The following is a 17,535-nucleotide window of genomic DNA, read 5'->3' on the forward strand; positions in this document are numbered from 1 at the left end:
GGCTTGGTGTTGTATTCCAGCAACAGACTGTGCTTTCCGAGTATTAGCCTAGTTAAGTATGAAGATGCTTATCATCTGTAGGCTGACCACTTGGCATTGAATTCTTTGGCTATGAAACAAAGGAAAATACAAAGTCATTCTGATGTGCTAGTCTCTGTTCTCACTTATATTGCACTACTAGGGGAAACAACATGTAAGATTTTCCATGTGCATTTATCTTCTAAAGTAATGTTGCTCTTGGCTGCCATATCTCTTTGCTTAGCAAGGAGTGATGATAGAAGATTTCCATAATGGGACAAAGGGTGCTAAGTATCAGTTTTTTGATCATCCATAAATGCTAACTTAACTGTTGGTATTCTGAATCCTTATCCATCAACCAAGTATTAGATATAACTAAAATAACTTGTGGGCCAGTTCTCTGGGGTGTCCATCTAGTTGCATATCATAGTCTGGAAAATAGACATTCTTCATCCAATTTTTTTTCTTGCGTGACTAGTGAGGCTGAATTTGTGAGTGATTATGGATCTGATTTAGGAGTCTACAGTGTTCCTGGGCTCAATGCCATCAACATATTGTTATTCTGCAAACAGAATTATCTGGAGGACTTCACCATTTGTAGGTTATAGGGAATCCCTTCTTCCATTTGGACTCTACACTGGACTTCCTCCATGATGGAGGCATATGGTTACCATATGTCTCACTGTTTTATGCCTTGCTTGAAATTAATAATCATACCATCATTGAATGAAATTTTCTCTATCATTATATCTTTCCAAAAATCTTTATGATTTTGACATATGAATTGGAAACACCTTCTTGGAGAGCTTTTCAAGTTCTGTTTTTTACCACAGAAATCAAATGTTTTATCATAGTTAAAAAAAATAGGCATAATGGAATCTTGTATTTTTCATACCTTTCATTCAGTCACATGAGTGTAATTGTAGCTTGCTCTAAAACATTATTCATACAAGCCTGTCTGTTCATTTGAACTTAGATTAATTGTAGTGAGTAGTCTTACTCCTGTAGAACAGATGATGTAACACAGGACTTCTTAAACTTTTCCCACTCATGACCCCTTTTCGCCGGAGAAATTTTTATGTGATCCTGGGTATATAAGTATATAAAATAGGTATACAAATCAAATATTTACTGCCAAATTTTTCACAACCCCCACATTCAGTTACACGACTCCATATGGGGTCCCAATCCATAGTTTAAGGAGCTTTTATGTAACAGACCCCTTTTTTCAAAGAAGTGAGAGACTGAAGGTATAGAATGTTGATCATTTTGTGTATTGCTTTGGCCTGTCTTTGTTTACAGACTTTTGCTTTTGTTAAAGCTAAAATTCTAGCTAAACTATCTAAAATATCTAATGAGTGGTCGCCAATAAATTATAAGCTTTAGCAAGAGTTAGGCTTTTAAGCATTTATTAAGGAGAATAAGAATTTGGTAAAGAGAGAGAGAAAGGCCTACATTCATCTATCTATTAAAGGGAGAGCACATTTCTAGCTCCCTTCTCCACCGGAGTCCTCAGGAAAAAGCCCCAGTCAGAGCGCCAGGCTCTCCCCTTCTTCCTCCCACCAGCAGACGTCACTTCCTTACGCCAAAAAAAAAGACTCCTGGTCTTGCCCTCAAAGACCTTCACTTCACGGCGGAGCTTTTCTACAGTTAGTCTCCAGCAGGTGGCATCATTCCAATCGTTACACTTTTCAACATTTCTTGTCTTATATAGTCATCGGTTTACCTAATTTTCAGGGAGCTCACTATTTTGGTACATTTGAACACTTTAAGCTATTTTTTTTCCTTCTAGTTCTTTCTTCCAGGTCTTTTATTTCATTAAAAAAATTTATTATTGGGTATTCATATAGTCCTTGTGGAGAATCCATGTTTTCCTTTGAATTTTTGCTTGATACTTCTTGTGGATTAGGTTGAATTTTTTGTTGTCTTTGGCTTTGTAATAATTCTAATTCTAGTGGTTGGTATCTCTTTTTTTTACATATATTTCCAGCCTTGGTTCCTGAAGAAAGCCTTTGTGCCAAGGGCTGGTTTATCCACTGGTGTGTTTTTGGATAGATTAGTCAGTTTGCTTGCTTATTCTGGACTTACCTGCTGACCTTTACCCCTCAGAAGTGTCTGTGATAAGAATGCTAGTAGGCTTTAGGTCCTCCTGGATCTTTGAGATTTAAAACATTGGATTTTCAGAGCTTTCTGTGGCATATTAGGATAGATTACTATGGAACTCAGAACCCCTAGGCCTGAGGTGTTCCCAACTGAGTGCTGCTTCACCTGTACTGGTTGTTAAGGCTCTAGGTGGCTTGGTTCATGCTGTGGGTTTATCTACCTTAGGACTTTGTTTTAGAAACTCTCTGCTCTTGCTATCTCAATATACAGAACCTTTCAGACTATTGGCATCTCTGGCATACCTCTAGTTAGGCTAAAAGACTTCTTGGTTGCTTGCATTGGTACTGGTTTTTCTAGTGGGCACCTTTTCTATTGCCCATGGGCTTTTGGATTTCTGTATGGTGCTGGGATGGATTAAGTCACTCATTGTAGTTACTAATTTTATTTCTTGTTCGTTATTTGGTCTGATACAATATTTAGATTTTTGTTAGATTAGATATGTGGGAGCTGGGCTTCCAGCATTCTGATCAGGCAGCTGTCTTAGCCAGAAGTCTTTTTTTGGGGGGGGGGAGGCTAAAAGGAAGGAAGGGGGAAGAGAAGGCATATTGGGAATCATTTTTTTTTTCCTAAGGATACTCTCATTGTGTATGTAGATTTTTTATAACATTTTAATAGAACTGGGAAGTATGTATAAGGGTCAGTAATTATTAATATTCTCTGTTTCTTTTTTTTATACTCATAAAGATGTAACTTCTTTGCATATACTTGATCTAGTCTAACGATTCTTTCCATCTTTGTTTTCTTTACTATTTCTGCTTGGTTAAGAAGCATATTCAGGATGTTTTTTTTGGGGGGGGGTTTGGTGAGGCAATTGGGGTTAAGTGACTTGCCCAGGGTCACACAGCTAGTAAATGTTTTCGTGTCTGAGGCCGGATCTGAACTCAGGTCCTCCTAACTCCAAGGCTGGTGCTCTATCCACTGTACCACCTAGCTGCCCCTCAGGACTTTCTTTTAACTTAATTTTTCCTCCATTGCATCTTATTTTATGATGTAATTACTCCTCATAGTCTTCCAATCAGTTAGTCAGCAAGCATTTATTAAGTTCCTTCTATGTACTTGGTGCTATGCTAAGTGTTGGGGAAACCAAAACTAAAATGGAATAGCCCCAACCTTCAGTTAGTTTGCTTCAGGGAAATAGCATGTAAGATTTTACAGATAGTTCTATGTTCTAAACTATTGGTGTCAAACTCAAATAGAAATGGGGGGGGGTGCTACTAAACAGTACATGAATATCATAGCCACATGTTGACTTAGAAAATCACATATCAACATTATCTATGTTCTATTGTATTTTATTTATTTTGTTAAATCTTTCTCAATTATATTTTATTCAGGTTACATCACCCTAGGAGTATTTCCAGTCTTATTTTTGACATTCCTATTCCAAATCATTATTACATTTGGCTTCCATATCCCTTTGCTTTATAAATAAATAATTTATTGGCTGAGGTGGTTTTTAGGTGGTCTCATTATGGCCATTAATTCATATAGGTTAAGTTCCTATTGAGTAGGCATTGTTTCATTCATTGTATTTGTATTACCATTGCCTAGCATAATACATGGCACATAGTAAATGCCTATTGATTGAAAGGTTAAATTTCCTCAGAAAATAAATGTCAGTGTTAGTGTCTATTCTTTTATCCATTTCCTATTTTGGTGCATCAACAGCCAGTTTAAATAGGTTGGATTTGTCTCAACTATATTTTTCCATATTATTCCATTTCATATATTTTGTAGTCAGGTCATTCTGATCTTTTAAAAAATTGTTCTTCACACATGGTACTCAATTTCCCATCTCTGTGCTTTTGCACTGGCTGTCTCCCATGCCAGACAGCACTACCTTCTCATGTTAGCCTCTTAAAATATACTTGGTTTCTTTCAAAATTAACCTCAACTGACACCTTCTACATGAAAGCCTTTCCTCATACCCCTAAGCTGATTCACCCCTTTCCTTTCATTATCTTGTATCTATTTTGCATATATCTAATGCACACATTTTCTCCCCTGATAGACAATAAGCAGGGCAAAGTCTGTCTGTTTTTTGCCTTTATGTTTATTACAGTGCCGGCCATGAAATAGATATTTAATAACTAACTACTTGTTGATAAATCAGAGATCTTTTCCATTCTCATGGTTTTTTAAGGACTTCATTTTTATGAAAACCTTTTAAGTAGGTTTCTCCAGTTCTTACCTCTTACCTAAGCCTCAGGTCCATATTGCCAACTGCCTCTTAGACAGTTGTATTTGATATGTTGTGGTATCCCCTCAAAGGACACACCAGAACTTATTTTCCCTTCCAGATAGTCTCCCCTTCCAACTTCCCTATGATTGTATTGGTGGTGCTGCTATTCTTTTGTCCTTCAAGTTTGAATACTCTACTCCTTCTGCTTTCATCCCTTATATCCAGGTAGTGAACCAGAGCCTATCAGTTCTTCCTCTTATTATTGATGTTTACCATAAATTTAGTTGTTCAGTTGCTAGAAAAGATAACAAGACAAAGTTAAATTGAGGATATTTTATAATTGTAATTTTTAATTGGTAACCCCACTTAGACCTCTTCAATATGCCTTGTAACTAAGCTGCAGCTAAATTTGAGACTCTTAATTTTCTGAATTGACCTTAATTACTGACTGTTGCCTGTTGTAAGTTAATTTGTGTCTTTACCTTAAGACTGTGCCTCCAGGTTTGATTGATTTGATTGGGAATTTCAGAAAGTTCGAGTCCCAGATTAGGCTCAGTCAGGTCAATGATTAAAATTGTTTCCTTCTGTCTAGCTATCAGATTGGGTAAAAAATACCTTGATTCAAGTCCATCTTCTGATACGTACTGGTTTGTGACCTTGGGCACAAGTTACTTAATGACCCAGTCACCTGTTTAAGACTGTATGTTACAGAAATGTTGCTGGTCCGCCTTGGTAGAGGGAATGTTTTCATGGTGAGTTCCCCATACCAGTGAAAGCACAAGTGCAAAAAAAAAAAAAAAAGACAAGAGAGAGCTTGGTCAAAACTAGCTTTACTAAAGTAAAGAGAAGGCTTATGTGGAGGAACACATTGTGAAGTGCAGACAAACATTTTACTGCAAATAGTTTCTGGGGTGCTAGAAGTAAAACCCAAGGAAGCAATGAACTGTTATTTACTATAATTGTGTGTAGCTGTCCATGAATTGCTCCTTGGGTGGCAGATGGTTGCAGAGGCAAGTGCTCTTCAAGTATTTAACAGTATTGCTGTTCTAGCAAGAGCTACGATGGTATTCTTTTGTTACTACTTCTGACCCAAAAAGCAATAGTTTCAGGGATTCTTGTTCTGCCATAGTATAGTGTTGTGAGGTCCATTAATCACCACAGCCTGTTGACTACAGCTGAAAGGACTTCATGTGCCTTGTTTTATGACAGTTGTTGATCTTGTGGTCTCTGAATGGCACTAGGCAGAAGGAAGCAAAATTAAAAACTAGGTGACACAACCTAAAGAAGTTACAGAATTCCACTTGCCTAGAATTTTTGACATTCAGTTTTCCCCAGAGCATGAGTTGTACTGTTCTAGAATTTATAAAAATGTGTTTGTTGTGGGCAGCTAGGTGGCGCAGTGGATAGAGCACCGGCCCTGGAGTCAGGAGTACCTGAATTCAAATCCGGCCTCAGACATTTAACACTTACTAGCTGTGTGACCCTGGGCAAGTCACTTAACCCCAACTGCCTCACTAAAAAAAAGAAAAAACAAACAAAAATGTGTTTGTTTACATGGTTCCTATTTCTCATGTAATATGTTATTGTCTTTACAGACTATTTTGACCATGGATGGTGAAGAAATACCAGACTTTTCAAGTTTAAAGGAGGAAACTGCTTATTGGAAGGAACTTTCCTTGAAATACAAACAAAGGTAAGTGTTGAAAAGATCAATAGGTAGTAGTTAACAATTAGAATATTTGCCTAAGTCCTGTTTTTACTTTTATTTTAAAATAGCATATTAATTCTAAAGTTAAATTTCCAAAGTTGGGAGGGAGGAGGGTTGTGGTCAGTATCCTAGCTTCTTAAACTGTGGGTGCGACCCCATATGGGGTTACGTAACTGAATGTGAGGGTCATGAAAAATTTGGCAACAGTAAAAGGTTATGTATTTCTGTCTTAAACATCTGTATACCTGGGGTCATGTAAAAATTTCTCAGGCGAAAAGGGGTATGAGTGGAAAAAGTTTAAGAAGCCCTGGTCTTTTTTACATAGTAACATAATATGTTTTTAGTCGGGTGCTTCTATTACTTGTTGGGGGCTTGTATTCTGACTTTGCTATTTATTATTCGTATGACCTTGGACAAGGCCCTTAATTTGGGCTCAGTTTCCTCTTCTATAAAATGAGGAGGATTGGATTAGATGTCCTTCAAGGAACTTTCCAGCTCTAAATCTGTGATTCTCTGAGTAATAATAATAATAAAGAAAATATTAAAATTGGTTGAAAAAGCACTGTTTATAGTTGCTCTATAATTTTTGTGCTTTCTTGTCATTTCTTGTTTGTTAAGTGAATGTTGAATAATGGACATTGCTACATTTTCCTTTTTGCTTTTGTTATTAATATATTTTGTTTTGACACAGCAGACACATCCTAATTATTCAAACAGAGCCTCATAAAACTCTTTCTGGGGCAGCTAGGTGGTGCAGTGGATAGAGCACTGGCCCTGGAGTCAGGAGTACCTTAGTTCAAATCCGGCCTCAGACACTTAACACTTACTAGCTGTGTGACCCTGGGCACTTAACCCCAGTTGCCTCACTAAAAAAAAAAAACCCCAAACCAACCAAAACCAAAAAAACCCCACCTCTTTTCTGAAAGGTTGAGTAAAATCTCCTAATTAAGTGACTGCCACATTCCACTTTTGTAGCTTATACATTTGTTAACAATCAAGAATGATGTGTTTGAAAGTTTGCTTTCCAACAATATCCATTATAATTGATGTGAATTTTGTTGCCTTTTAATGTCTTTATTTACGTTGTTGTAGTCTTTACATTTATTATTTGTTTTTGCTTTGCTTTACTCATACAAGTGCCCATGTTTCTTTATCTTTTTCATATTTATCACTCCTTACAGTACCATAATATTCCATTACATTCACACACCACAATTTATTGAGCCATTCTCTAATTTTTGGACAGACTGGTTTGTTTCCAAATGTTTATTATTATTATAGATAGTGCTGCTATGAGTGGTTGGGTTTTTTTGGTATATGTGTTTTTTCTTGCTTGTAGTTGCATTTTCACTGAGAGCTGGCTTTATATCTACATTACATGGTAGATCTCATCCAGTAAGTCTGTTTAATGATCTTCTAGTAAGTTGACCAGTTGTTCACCGCTTTTGAATCCTTTGAACCCCTGTTTTACTGTTCTGATCCTGCCAGTCCTCACTATACCATCTACTTTTTCCTCTTGCTTCTTCAATACTAAACATTGCTAAAAGTTATATAACCATGTCAGCTGGACCCACTAAAAATTGTTGTTCTCTCACCTCAACTGGGCCTTCATTCCACTCAATGTCTGTTTCAAACTAATTCTCTCCTCAAACCCCCTATGGTGCTATCCCATTTTTTTCATCACGATCACCACCCACCCTATAACTATCCTGTCCTTAGAGAAATTAAAGCCTTCCTTTGTAACAAATAGACCAGAAAAATAAATTCATGTTAGTCAGCCCTGCAAATACATGATTCATTCTGCACCTTTAGTTCATTAGTCTCTCTGCCAAGAAGGAGGGAGACTGGGGCAGCTAGATGGCGCAGTGGATAGAGCACCGGCCCTGGATTCAGGAGTACCTGAGTTCAAATCAAGCCTCAGACACTTAACACTTACTAGCTGTGTGACCCTGGGAAATCACTTAACCCCAATTGCCCCACCAAAAAAAAAAAAAAAGGAGGAGGGAGACTTGCTTCATTATCAGTCTTATAGCATCATGATTGGTCATTGCTTTGATCAAGATTCTGAACTGTAAAAAAAATTTCTCTATTATTATGAACTTCACAAACCTAAATACAAAAGTTTTCTCAAAGGAAAGAAAAAAGTGGGCTGCTTAGGAAAGCATAAATATCTGTCTACTACTACAGCTTTGTAGTATGTTCCAAATTTAATATGGCATTTCCAACACTTCCCTGATTGTGTTTCCTTCTGAATTTTCTTCTGCTTTTTTCTGTTTATTTTTTTAATGATTCATTAATGATCTTTTCTTAATTTTTTAAATCTGTCACCACTATCCTTAATGACTTCCCTGACCAAAAGAAAACAAAAGGTTTCCCTTGTAACAAATAAGTATAGTCACACAAAACAGGATTCATACATTGGTAGTGCCTGAAAATTTATGTCTCCATCTGTACCTGTAGTAACTTAAGTGGTGTAGTGGATAGTGGGAGTTGGAGTAAGAAAGGCCTGAGTTCAAATGCAGTCTCAGATTCATACTAGCTGTATGACCCTGGGCAAGTCACTTAACCTCTGTTTGCTTCAGTTTCCTCAACTGTATATAGGATATAAATAGGATACTTTTACTAGATTTTTCTGAATCAGGTCTTTTCATCATTCTTATGGCACAGTAATGTTTCACATTGTAATGGTATTCACATGCCATAATTTGTTTAGCCATTTTCTATTTAATGGACACCTATTTTGTTTCCAGTTCTTTGCTTTATAGGCTTGTCTTGACTGTTGTGTTTGTGTTTAAAAGGCAAACTCTGGTCTTTTTATCAAGAGTCCTTGATTTTTCCCAGTAGCGTTTTACTGTTTTGGAAGAGAAGTTATTCTTGGTTTTAAACCTTTTCCTTTGTCTTTTGGAATATTGATCTTCAGGGTTTCCTTACCTTTATGTGATCCTGACTGTCATTCCTTGCTACTCAGACTTTTTCTCGCTGGATGCTCACTGTACTTTTCTTTGACCTGGAAGTGTTGTATGTTGGCTAGGATATTCCTTAGCTGTTTTAAACTGCAATTTCTTTCAGGAGTTCACCTGTGGAGTCTTTCTAGTTTTAGATAGTCCTCTTATTATTATAGATTTGTACAAGTTTTCTTTTATGGGAATTATAATTTTTTTGTTTGCTGGTGGTTTTAAATTATTCTACTGATTTTTAAATGATCTCTCTTCAACCTATTTTTCAGGTCAGTTTTTGATTTCAGCCCTTTGACCTCCTTTTGGTATTTCTTGTTGTCTCATTTGAGTATTGGCTTCTGTTCACTCCTTTTTATTTTTCTGGGAGTCCACCAAGATTTTCCACCTTTTCCAAGTTGTTTTTTCTCCTAGTGTTTTCCTTAAGTACTCTAAGTTCACTTTTAAAATCTTTCTGTTTTACCTTCTGGTTCTAGAATATCAGGGCGATTTTCCTTGATAATTTCTTGAAAGATAATGTGTAGGCTTTTCTAAATTATGTTTTTCAGGTAGTCCAATACTTTTTTTTCTCCTCCCCAACCACAGTCCAATAATTCTTAAATGATCTCTCCTGGATCTATTTTCTAGGTCAATTGTTTTTCCAATGAGATATTTCGTATTTTCTTCATTTTTTCATTTTTAGATTTTGTTTTATTGTTTCTTGGCGTCACAGGGAGTCATTAGCTTCCACTGCCCAATTCTAATTTTTTAAGAATTATTTTCTTCATTGAGCTCTGTACCTCCTTTTCCATTTGGCCAATTCTACTTTTTAAGGAATTCTTCTCTTCAGTGGACTTTTGTGCCTCTTTTACCATTTGGCATATTCTGTTTTTTAAGGTGTTATTTTCTTCAGCATTTTTTGGGTGTGTGTGTGTGTGTGTGTGTGTGTGTGTGTGTGTCTCCTTTGCCAAGCTTCTGACTTTTTTCATGATTTTCTTGCATCACTCTCATTTCTTTTCCTAATTTTTCCTCTTATTTGATTTTTAAAATCCATTTTGAGATCTTCCAGGAATTCTTTTGGGCCTGAGACCAATTCACTTTATTTTTTTTCTTTGAGGCTTTTGATGTAGCACTTTTGATTTTATTGTACTCTGCCCCGAAGGGTGTAAGGGGCACTGACACAGGCCTTAAGTTTTCTTCCTGTTGCTCTCAGAGCAAATTCTGGGGGGGCGGGGTCTGTAAGTTTACAGTTGTTTCAAGGTGGTATGATCTAAAGAGAGGTGTGGTGACTGTTCTTTTCTGTTCTGTGAATGACCACAAACACTTTTCCACCCTGGAACTATGACTAAGGTTCCCACTCCCTGTGGTGTGCTAGTGCTCCTTCTTGCCTTGGGACTGCAACCCAGGACTGTGTGACAGTTCTGTATCCAGTGCTTGCAAAGCAACTCCTTTAATCTCCTTCTCACCAGTTATCTGATCCCCTTCCCTTCTGTGGGCTGAGAGCTCCAGAAGCTGCTAATGACTCAGTTGATTCAGTTACCCCTAAAGCATGCTGCTCTTTATCTGACTCCTGGCCTGTGTTGGTGCAGCCTGTGCTGGATTGTGTTCCACTCTCACCCTGATGTGACCTTTCTTGCTGACCTTCTAAGTTGTCTTGGGCTGGACAATTATTTCACCCCATTCTTTGGTGGGTTCTGTTGCTCCAGAATTTGTTTTGAAGTGTTATTTAAAGTTGTATGGAAGGCAATTTGGGTGAATTCCTTCGTCCTCTCCACCATCTTGGCTCCACCCCATAGTCACATTTCTTAGGGAGCCTTATAACTCTTTAGTTAACTCTCAGAGCTTTCTTCTCCAGATTTGTCACTTTTGTTTGTTTTGAGTTTACATTGTGGTTTCCTTCCTTGATTTCACCATTTGGATTTTCAGTCTTAATAGTTTCTCAGTAAATCTGTTGTTTTATTTTTTTCACAGATATTTCCAAATAGGTTTCCATCATCTTCTGATCTTCACCAATTTCATTTCTTCCTTCATTTCCATTGGTACAATTATTTTACACATTTATGTTCTTGCGTTCCAGTGATGTTGTAATTTATTATATTTTTTCTTATATGTTTGCTGTAGGTTATTTCAATCCATAGCATAGGCAACCTGTTGGGAGCTTTTCTTTATTTGCTTATTTATTTGATCCTTTCACTTTTTAAAAAGAAATTCTTTTCTTTGAAGATTTTTTTTGTTGGTAACTTCACATTTTCCCCCCCTGCTATTTCTGTTGCTATTTTTGTGGAGGATATGGGTTCTCTTGTTCTATTTCATTCTACCGCTTTCATTTCTAATGTGCTTCTATTGTCATTCATATAATTGTTTTCTCATCTTTACTAGGTTTAATCCCTCCTTGAAGGCAGGGTCTTAATTAGTCTTTGTCTCTCCCCAGTGCCCAAATATATTGCATAGACTATGTTTATCGAGGGCATGTTGTTTTTACTTGAATAAAATTGTCCTCAACTGGTTAAATCTTTGTGACTTTTCTCTCTCTTTTCTCAAATAGTTTTCAGGAAGCACAGGAAGAGCTGGTGGAATTCCAAGAAGGAAGCAGAGAATTAGAAGCAGAGTTGGAGGCTCAGCTAGTACAGGCTGAACAAAGAAATCGAGACTTACAGGCTGATAACCAAAGATTGAAGTACGAAGTGGAAGCATTAAAGGTATTTGAGAGCCTTAGTATAAGATCAATTTTATATAGTTAGTTATTTTTTGTTTTAGTGAGAAACATAATATATTATACATTTTAAAACTGAGATATCTAATCAATAAATGAAAATGAATGAATAAATGAATTTGTTGCCTGTAAGGGACAGGTAGGTGGCACAATGGATAGAACTCCAAGCCTGGAGTTAGGAAGACCAGAGTTCAAATCTGGCCTCAGACACTTACTAGCAATGTGGCCCTGGGCAAGTCACTTAATCCTGTTTGCCTCAGTTTCCTTATCTATAAAATGACCTGGAGAAAGAAATGGCAAATCATGTAAGTATCTTGGCCAAGAAAACCCCAAATGGGGTCACAAAGAGTGACTAAAACCACTGAACAACAACAGTTTATTTAGTGCATTTATTATGTATTTGTTACATGCTTTACATCCAAAGCACCGTGCTTTTAAATACTGTTTTCATTATCCTATCTTATTCAGGTAGAAAGTAAAGAAAAATTAAAGGGAAAGGAGAAAAACTCCAGTTTGATCAATGTGGAGAGTTCCATCCACTAACAAAGTGCAGGCAAAGTCTGTGACTTAGTGATTGAAGCTTAGAGAGTTGTTTGGCCATAAGACCACAGATGAAGCAGCTGAAAGGGCTTCCAGTCTAACTTCCTCATTTTAACTCAGAGAGAGTTTTAATGATTGGTCCAGGGTTACACAGCTAGCGAGTCACCTAGGCAGGAGATGAACCTAGTCCGTCTCATCTCCAAGTCTAGGACTCTTATCATCTACACTGCCTTTATAATAGAGCCTAGGGAAAGAAACTGGGAATTGATTTTTTTGGGGGGGGTGGGGCATTTGGGGTTAAGTGACTTGCCCAGGGTCACATAGCTAGTAAGTGTTAAGTGTCTGAGGCCGGATTTGAACTCAGGTCCTCCTGAATCCAGGGCCAGTGTTCTATCCACTGCACCACCTAGCTGCCCCATGGAAATTGATTTTTTAAATAGTTTTTCCTCCCATGGTATGAAGAGTTTTTGTACTGTATTTTTAAAAGACTGCATGGTTTATTGGATAAATGACTGCCCTTGGAATCAAGAGGAAGTGGGCCCATTATTGTTTTTGAGCCATACTAGCTCTGTGAGTAGAGGCAGTGCCCCCAGGCATCTTTCTAAAATATAAATTATAGTTAAGGTTGGTTGAGAGTATTCATACTATGAGTTCCCTATACTAATGAAATCTTAGGTCTGAACTAAAACAGTTTGACAGATCTTATATTTTAGAAATGGAATTTTTCATTTTGGAGGTAGGTATCAATTTCCTAGCGATACCTATACAAAGGCTCCTTATATTTATGTTCTGAGTCCTTTGTTTTGAAAGAAGTTCAGTTTTTTGGTGGTAGTCTATCTTCTGGATTTACCAGGACTGGATGAAGTTAAACCTGTGTTTAGATTCAGCCTATAGATTGAATCAGTATAAAGTTTTCTATCAGTCATCTATAATTGCTGTCATTTAGGAGGTTGTCAATATCCCAAGTTTTTGAGGTAATGGAATCATGTTACTTAACTTTGACTCTTCAGAAAACTCATTATCAGGCTTCTGTGGGTGTCAGTTTGAGTGGGTGTCAGGGGACTTGGTAGCAATGTTGGTGGATCTGATTTACTTGGAATTTATATTTAAATTTTTATGAATCAGTGCACATACAAAATGTATATATGATTCTGCTTTTAAATATTGGAAATGTGACATACCATGCTGTCAAAATTGTGTTCAAAATTTTTTTCCCCAAACAAATTGTCTGAAAACTAAATACCTTTGACAGAGTACTAGTCTCTACACTTACTCTTACTTTTAGGAGAAACTAGAACATCAGTATGCACAGAGTTATAAGCAGGTGTCAGTTTTGGAAGATGATCTGAGTCAGACACGAGCTATTAAAGAACAATTACATAAGTATGTAAGAGAACTGGAACAGGCCAATGATGACCTAGAGCGAGCAAAAAGGTAGGTAATATACATTTTAATTACCCCTCCCCCCCAAATATAGATACCGTAGATAAAATCTTAACCTGTGGTCCTTTTTTTCCTACTAAATAGAAGAGTTGCAACATCTGCTCATTTATCTTACTCAAATCCAACAATCTGTGCATAGACTCCCCCAAAAAAAGAAGAAAAGAAAAGAAAAATAACAATTTAAATAGGGTCCACAATTGCATTTTTTATTAATGAGTATATTTCTTTGTGAGCAGGTAACACCTGGTTTGACTGGTTCAGCCCCATTCTCCAGGGTACATATTTGTAGGCTTAACTGACCCAATAATCTGGCATCTACAGCCCTTCTGCTCCTCCCCCTCTTTTAGCAACAATTCCCTCCCCTTTTGCACTACTGTCTTGAAATGGATATGAAATGGGAACTCGGAATTTGCTGACCTCTTAACAGAGAACATATCTCTTGTAGTGAATGCATGTCTGTGTACTGAGTGTGATTCTAGAATTTCCTCCATCATACCCATAATCAGCCTATTCATTTTGCTTAATATGGTAGAGCTAATGATGACAACTTTAGTAGGCTTTCTTAGCATTCTAGGTCACACTCTTTTTTATTTTTTATTTATGCTTCATAGTGAAGCAGGAAAAAGAGATAGTTATGTAGTGGAGTTATAACCCTCTTAATATTTTTTTTATATTACTTAAAATTTCCAGTGTATCTCTCTTTTCTTCTCTTCCTAGAAAGCCACTTCTTATAATAAAGAATTAAAAGAGAAAAAAAAATTCAGCAAAACTAACCAACAAATAAAAAAAATAATCGTAGCCATAGCTTTTCGTCTCTGCCTCCATCTCAGAATTAGGGTTAAAATTGTTATCAGGGGCAGCTAGATGGTGCAGTGGATAAAGCACCGGCTCTGGATTCAAGAGTACCTGAGTTCAAATCTGGCCTCAGACACTTGACACTTACTAACTGTGTGACCCTGGGCAAGTCACTTAACCCCCATTGCCCCTCAAAAAAAAATTATCAGACTCATAACAGTCGTATTTGATACAAAGATTTTTTTCTCTTTCTTTCTCATCTTAGTTGAATTTATTTTGTTTATGCAAAAGCTTTCCAATTTCATTTAATTGAAATTATCTTTTTGTCTTTTGTTATTGTCTCTTTCCCTTGTTTGGTTAAGAGTTTGCCCCCTGGACCAGGGATTAGTAATTTTTTGTGACATAGACCCCTTTGAAGCCTATGAACCTTTTTTTACCATAATATTTTTCTTTTTTTTCTGTTTAGAATTTTATTTCCCCAAATTATATGTAAAATACAAATTTTGACATCAATTTTTAAAAAAACTTTGTGTTCCAAATTCTCTTCCTCCCTCTCCCCGCCAAGAACTCAAGCAATTCAATATAAGCTATACATGAGCAGTCATGCAAAACATTTCTATATGAGCCAGGTTATGAAAGAAAACAGACAAAAACAAAACTTCAGATAAAGAAACTAACAAAAAAAATATGCTTCAATCTGTATTCAGATATCATCAGTTCACTCTCTGTAGATGGATTGCATTTGTCATAAGACCTTCAGAGTTGTCTTGGATTATTGCCTTGCTGAAAATAACCAAGTCATTCACAGCAGATCATCTCACAATATTGCTGTTATTTTGTATACAGTACATTTCACTTTGCATCAATTCATGCAGGTTCTTCTAGGTCTTCTAGAATATTTTAAAATACACACAAAATGCATAAGATTACAAAGGAAACCAATTATACTTAAATAAAAGTGGAGGGTTCCCCTCCCCCCATTCAAGTTCAGGAACACTCTGAAATCTATGTGGGAATCTGTGAATCTGTGGATCTGAGACTAAGAACCCCTACCATAGACATAGCTGTGAAAAATAACTGATTTATTTCTCTTCTAACTTTTTTTTAATAGCATAATCATTTATATCCAGGTCACACATAGTAATTTTCAGTTTATTGTGGTATATGTAAAGAATTAAAATTTGGCCCCTACATATATGATATAAAGTATTGATCTCAACCTAATTTCTACTAGCTTGCTTTTTACTTTGCCTAACAATTCACTTCAGTTAGGGAGTTTTTTCCTAGGTAACTTATCACACCCTGGTTATTGAATTCATTTATTTCTGATTCTTTTTTAAAGGAAGGATTAAAAAAATTTTCAAAGAAAAGGATAGAAGGTGGAGATTAGATCCTCCTGGTTAATGCAAAAAAAAAAATCTAGGTTTGCATTTTAGTCAGTGGAGACAACTATTTTGAGTGGAGAAGTCAATTAAGAGAATGGAATAATCCAAGGAAACATATCAGGCAGCTCTAAGAGTTACAACTCAGCCAATTTTCAGAAGTGGCCAGGGTGAGAGAGGTTCTGGTTCAGTTTGGGCAATTTTTCCAGCATTTTCATCAGCAGGGGAAACCTGGGTCTTTTATTAGGGTTGAAGACCCAACAAGATCTCACTGACTTCTTTCCCCAGGCTGATTTATGCCAGGACTACTCAATTCATTCCCCGGTTCCATTCTGCCAGATCAGATCCTCTGCAGCTTGGGTCCTAAAAGGCCACTCTCTTGCTTGTAGCTCATATCAAACGATTCCAAAGGAATAAACATCAGCTGGGCTGGAAAAGAGCAGCTTGTCTTCACCTTTCCCAGAGATTATCTCCCAAAGTTTCTGGGGCCAGAAACATAGTTATATTGTGGCAGATTCAGTTTGTTCTACCTGCCCTCCTGGATCCCAGACAGCCCTAAGTCTGTGATGACAACTTTGGTACTGTCATAGAAGATATTCTTGGATTTCAGGTCTTTGTGTATTGTACTTGGTGTACAGATACTCCATATCTTTGATAATTTTCTATGTGGTTTTGTTTATCCAGGTTTATATTGAGGATTCCTCACAAATGAGTGAAGCATTTGTCCTTTACAGAAACTGGTGATGATGGTGAGGGCGGGGCTTAGGAATTCATGCATACCCCCATGAAGAGTGTGATGTTCTATTGTACACAGCGTCAACAACATTGTGTGTTGATCAGCTGTGATAGACTTGACTCTTCTCAGCAGTACAATGGTCCAAGGTAGTTCCAAAGGACTCATGATGGAGAGTGCTCTTCAAACCCAGAAAAGAGAACTGTGGAGTCTAGATGCAGATTGAACCATACTTTTTCTGGGTTTTTTGTTTGTTTGTTTTGTTTTTCTTTTTGAGGTTTTTCCCTTTTGCTCTGATTCTTCTTTCACAGCATGACTAATGCAGAAATTATTTAATATGATTGTACATATATAACCTATATCAGATTGCTTGCTGTCTTGGGGAGAGGGGAGGGAGGGGAGGGAGGGAGAAAAATTTGAAACTAGAAATCTTATAGTGTGATCTTCTTGTGCCACAACTGCCTGTTAATTCATCACCTCCATTTTAAACAACTTAAGATGGTCCTGGTTGTTGCCATCAATATCCAGAAGACAGACTGTTACCTCCTTGTGCTACCCGCCCCAGTAGATTCCCACCCCCCCTGTCCCTGTCCCAAGGCCCACTTCTTCCTGCTCAAAGGGATTGTGCCACTCCTGCAAGTAGACACTGGTTTTGCCGACTTTGCAAGAGATCATCCCTTTCCACAGCTTCCAGGAGTTAGAACGATCATCTCATCCTTGTTGTCTTCCATCTCTGATTTACTTGTTCTTTTACCTTTGCTTCATGGCTCTCAGCAATAGTGACTTTCAGTTGGTCCTTGACCTGCATCTCTTCGGCTGCATCAGGAACTTGGGGTAGAGTGAAAACATTTGCCACCAAATCCACAAATCAATTTCCCTCGCCTAAACTCAGAATTGACTTTCTTTTCTGATTTGCTTCCTCATG

The 17,535-nt window shown here is 37.1% G+C and overlaps 1 protein-coding gene across 8 annotated transcripts in view; it reads left to right on the plus strand.

The window, feature by feature from the left end:
- NDEL1 (nudE neurodevelopment protein 1 like 1) overlaps positions 1-17,535 on the plus strand; it is a 75,215-nt gene that overhangs the window by 33,435 nt on the left and 24,245 nt on the right. For all 8 annotated transcript variants that reach the window (XR_006356229.1, XR_006356228.1, XM_044000013.1 and 5 more), the window contains 3 exons: positions 5,959-6,056; positions 11,550-11,703; positions 13,543-13,691. Coding sequence is in view for 6 of the 8 variants with exons in the window: in XM_044000013.1 (XP_043855948.1) it covers positions 5,959-6,056; positions 11,550-11,703; positions 13,543-13,691 (401 nt within the window). In the remaining 2 variants the exon portion in view is untranslated. The remainder of the gene's footprint in view (positions 1-5,958; positions 6,057-11,549; positions 11,704-13,542; positions 13,692-17,535) is intronic.

The sequence above is a fragment of the Dromiciops gliroides genome, chromosome 4, assembly GCF_019393635.1.
Source record: "Dromiciops gliroides isolate mDroGli1 chromosome 4, mDroGli1.pri, whole genome shotgun sequence".
Classification (NCBI taxonomy): Eukaryota; Metazoa; Chordata; class Mammalia; order Microbiotheria; family Microbiotheriidae; genus Dromiciops; species Dromiciops gliroides.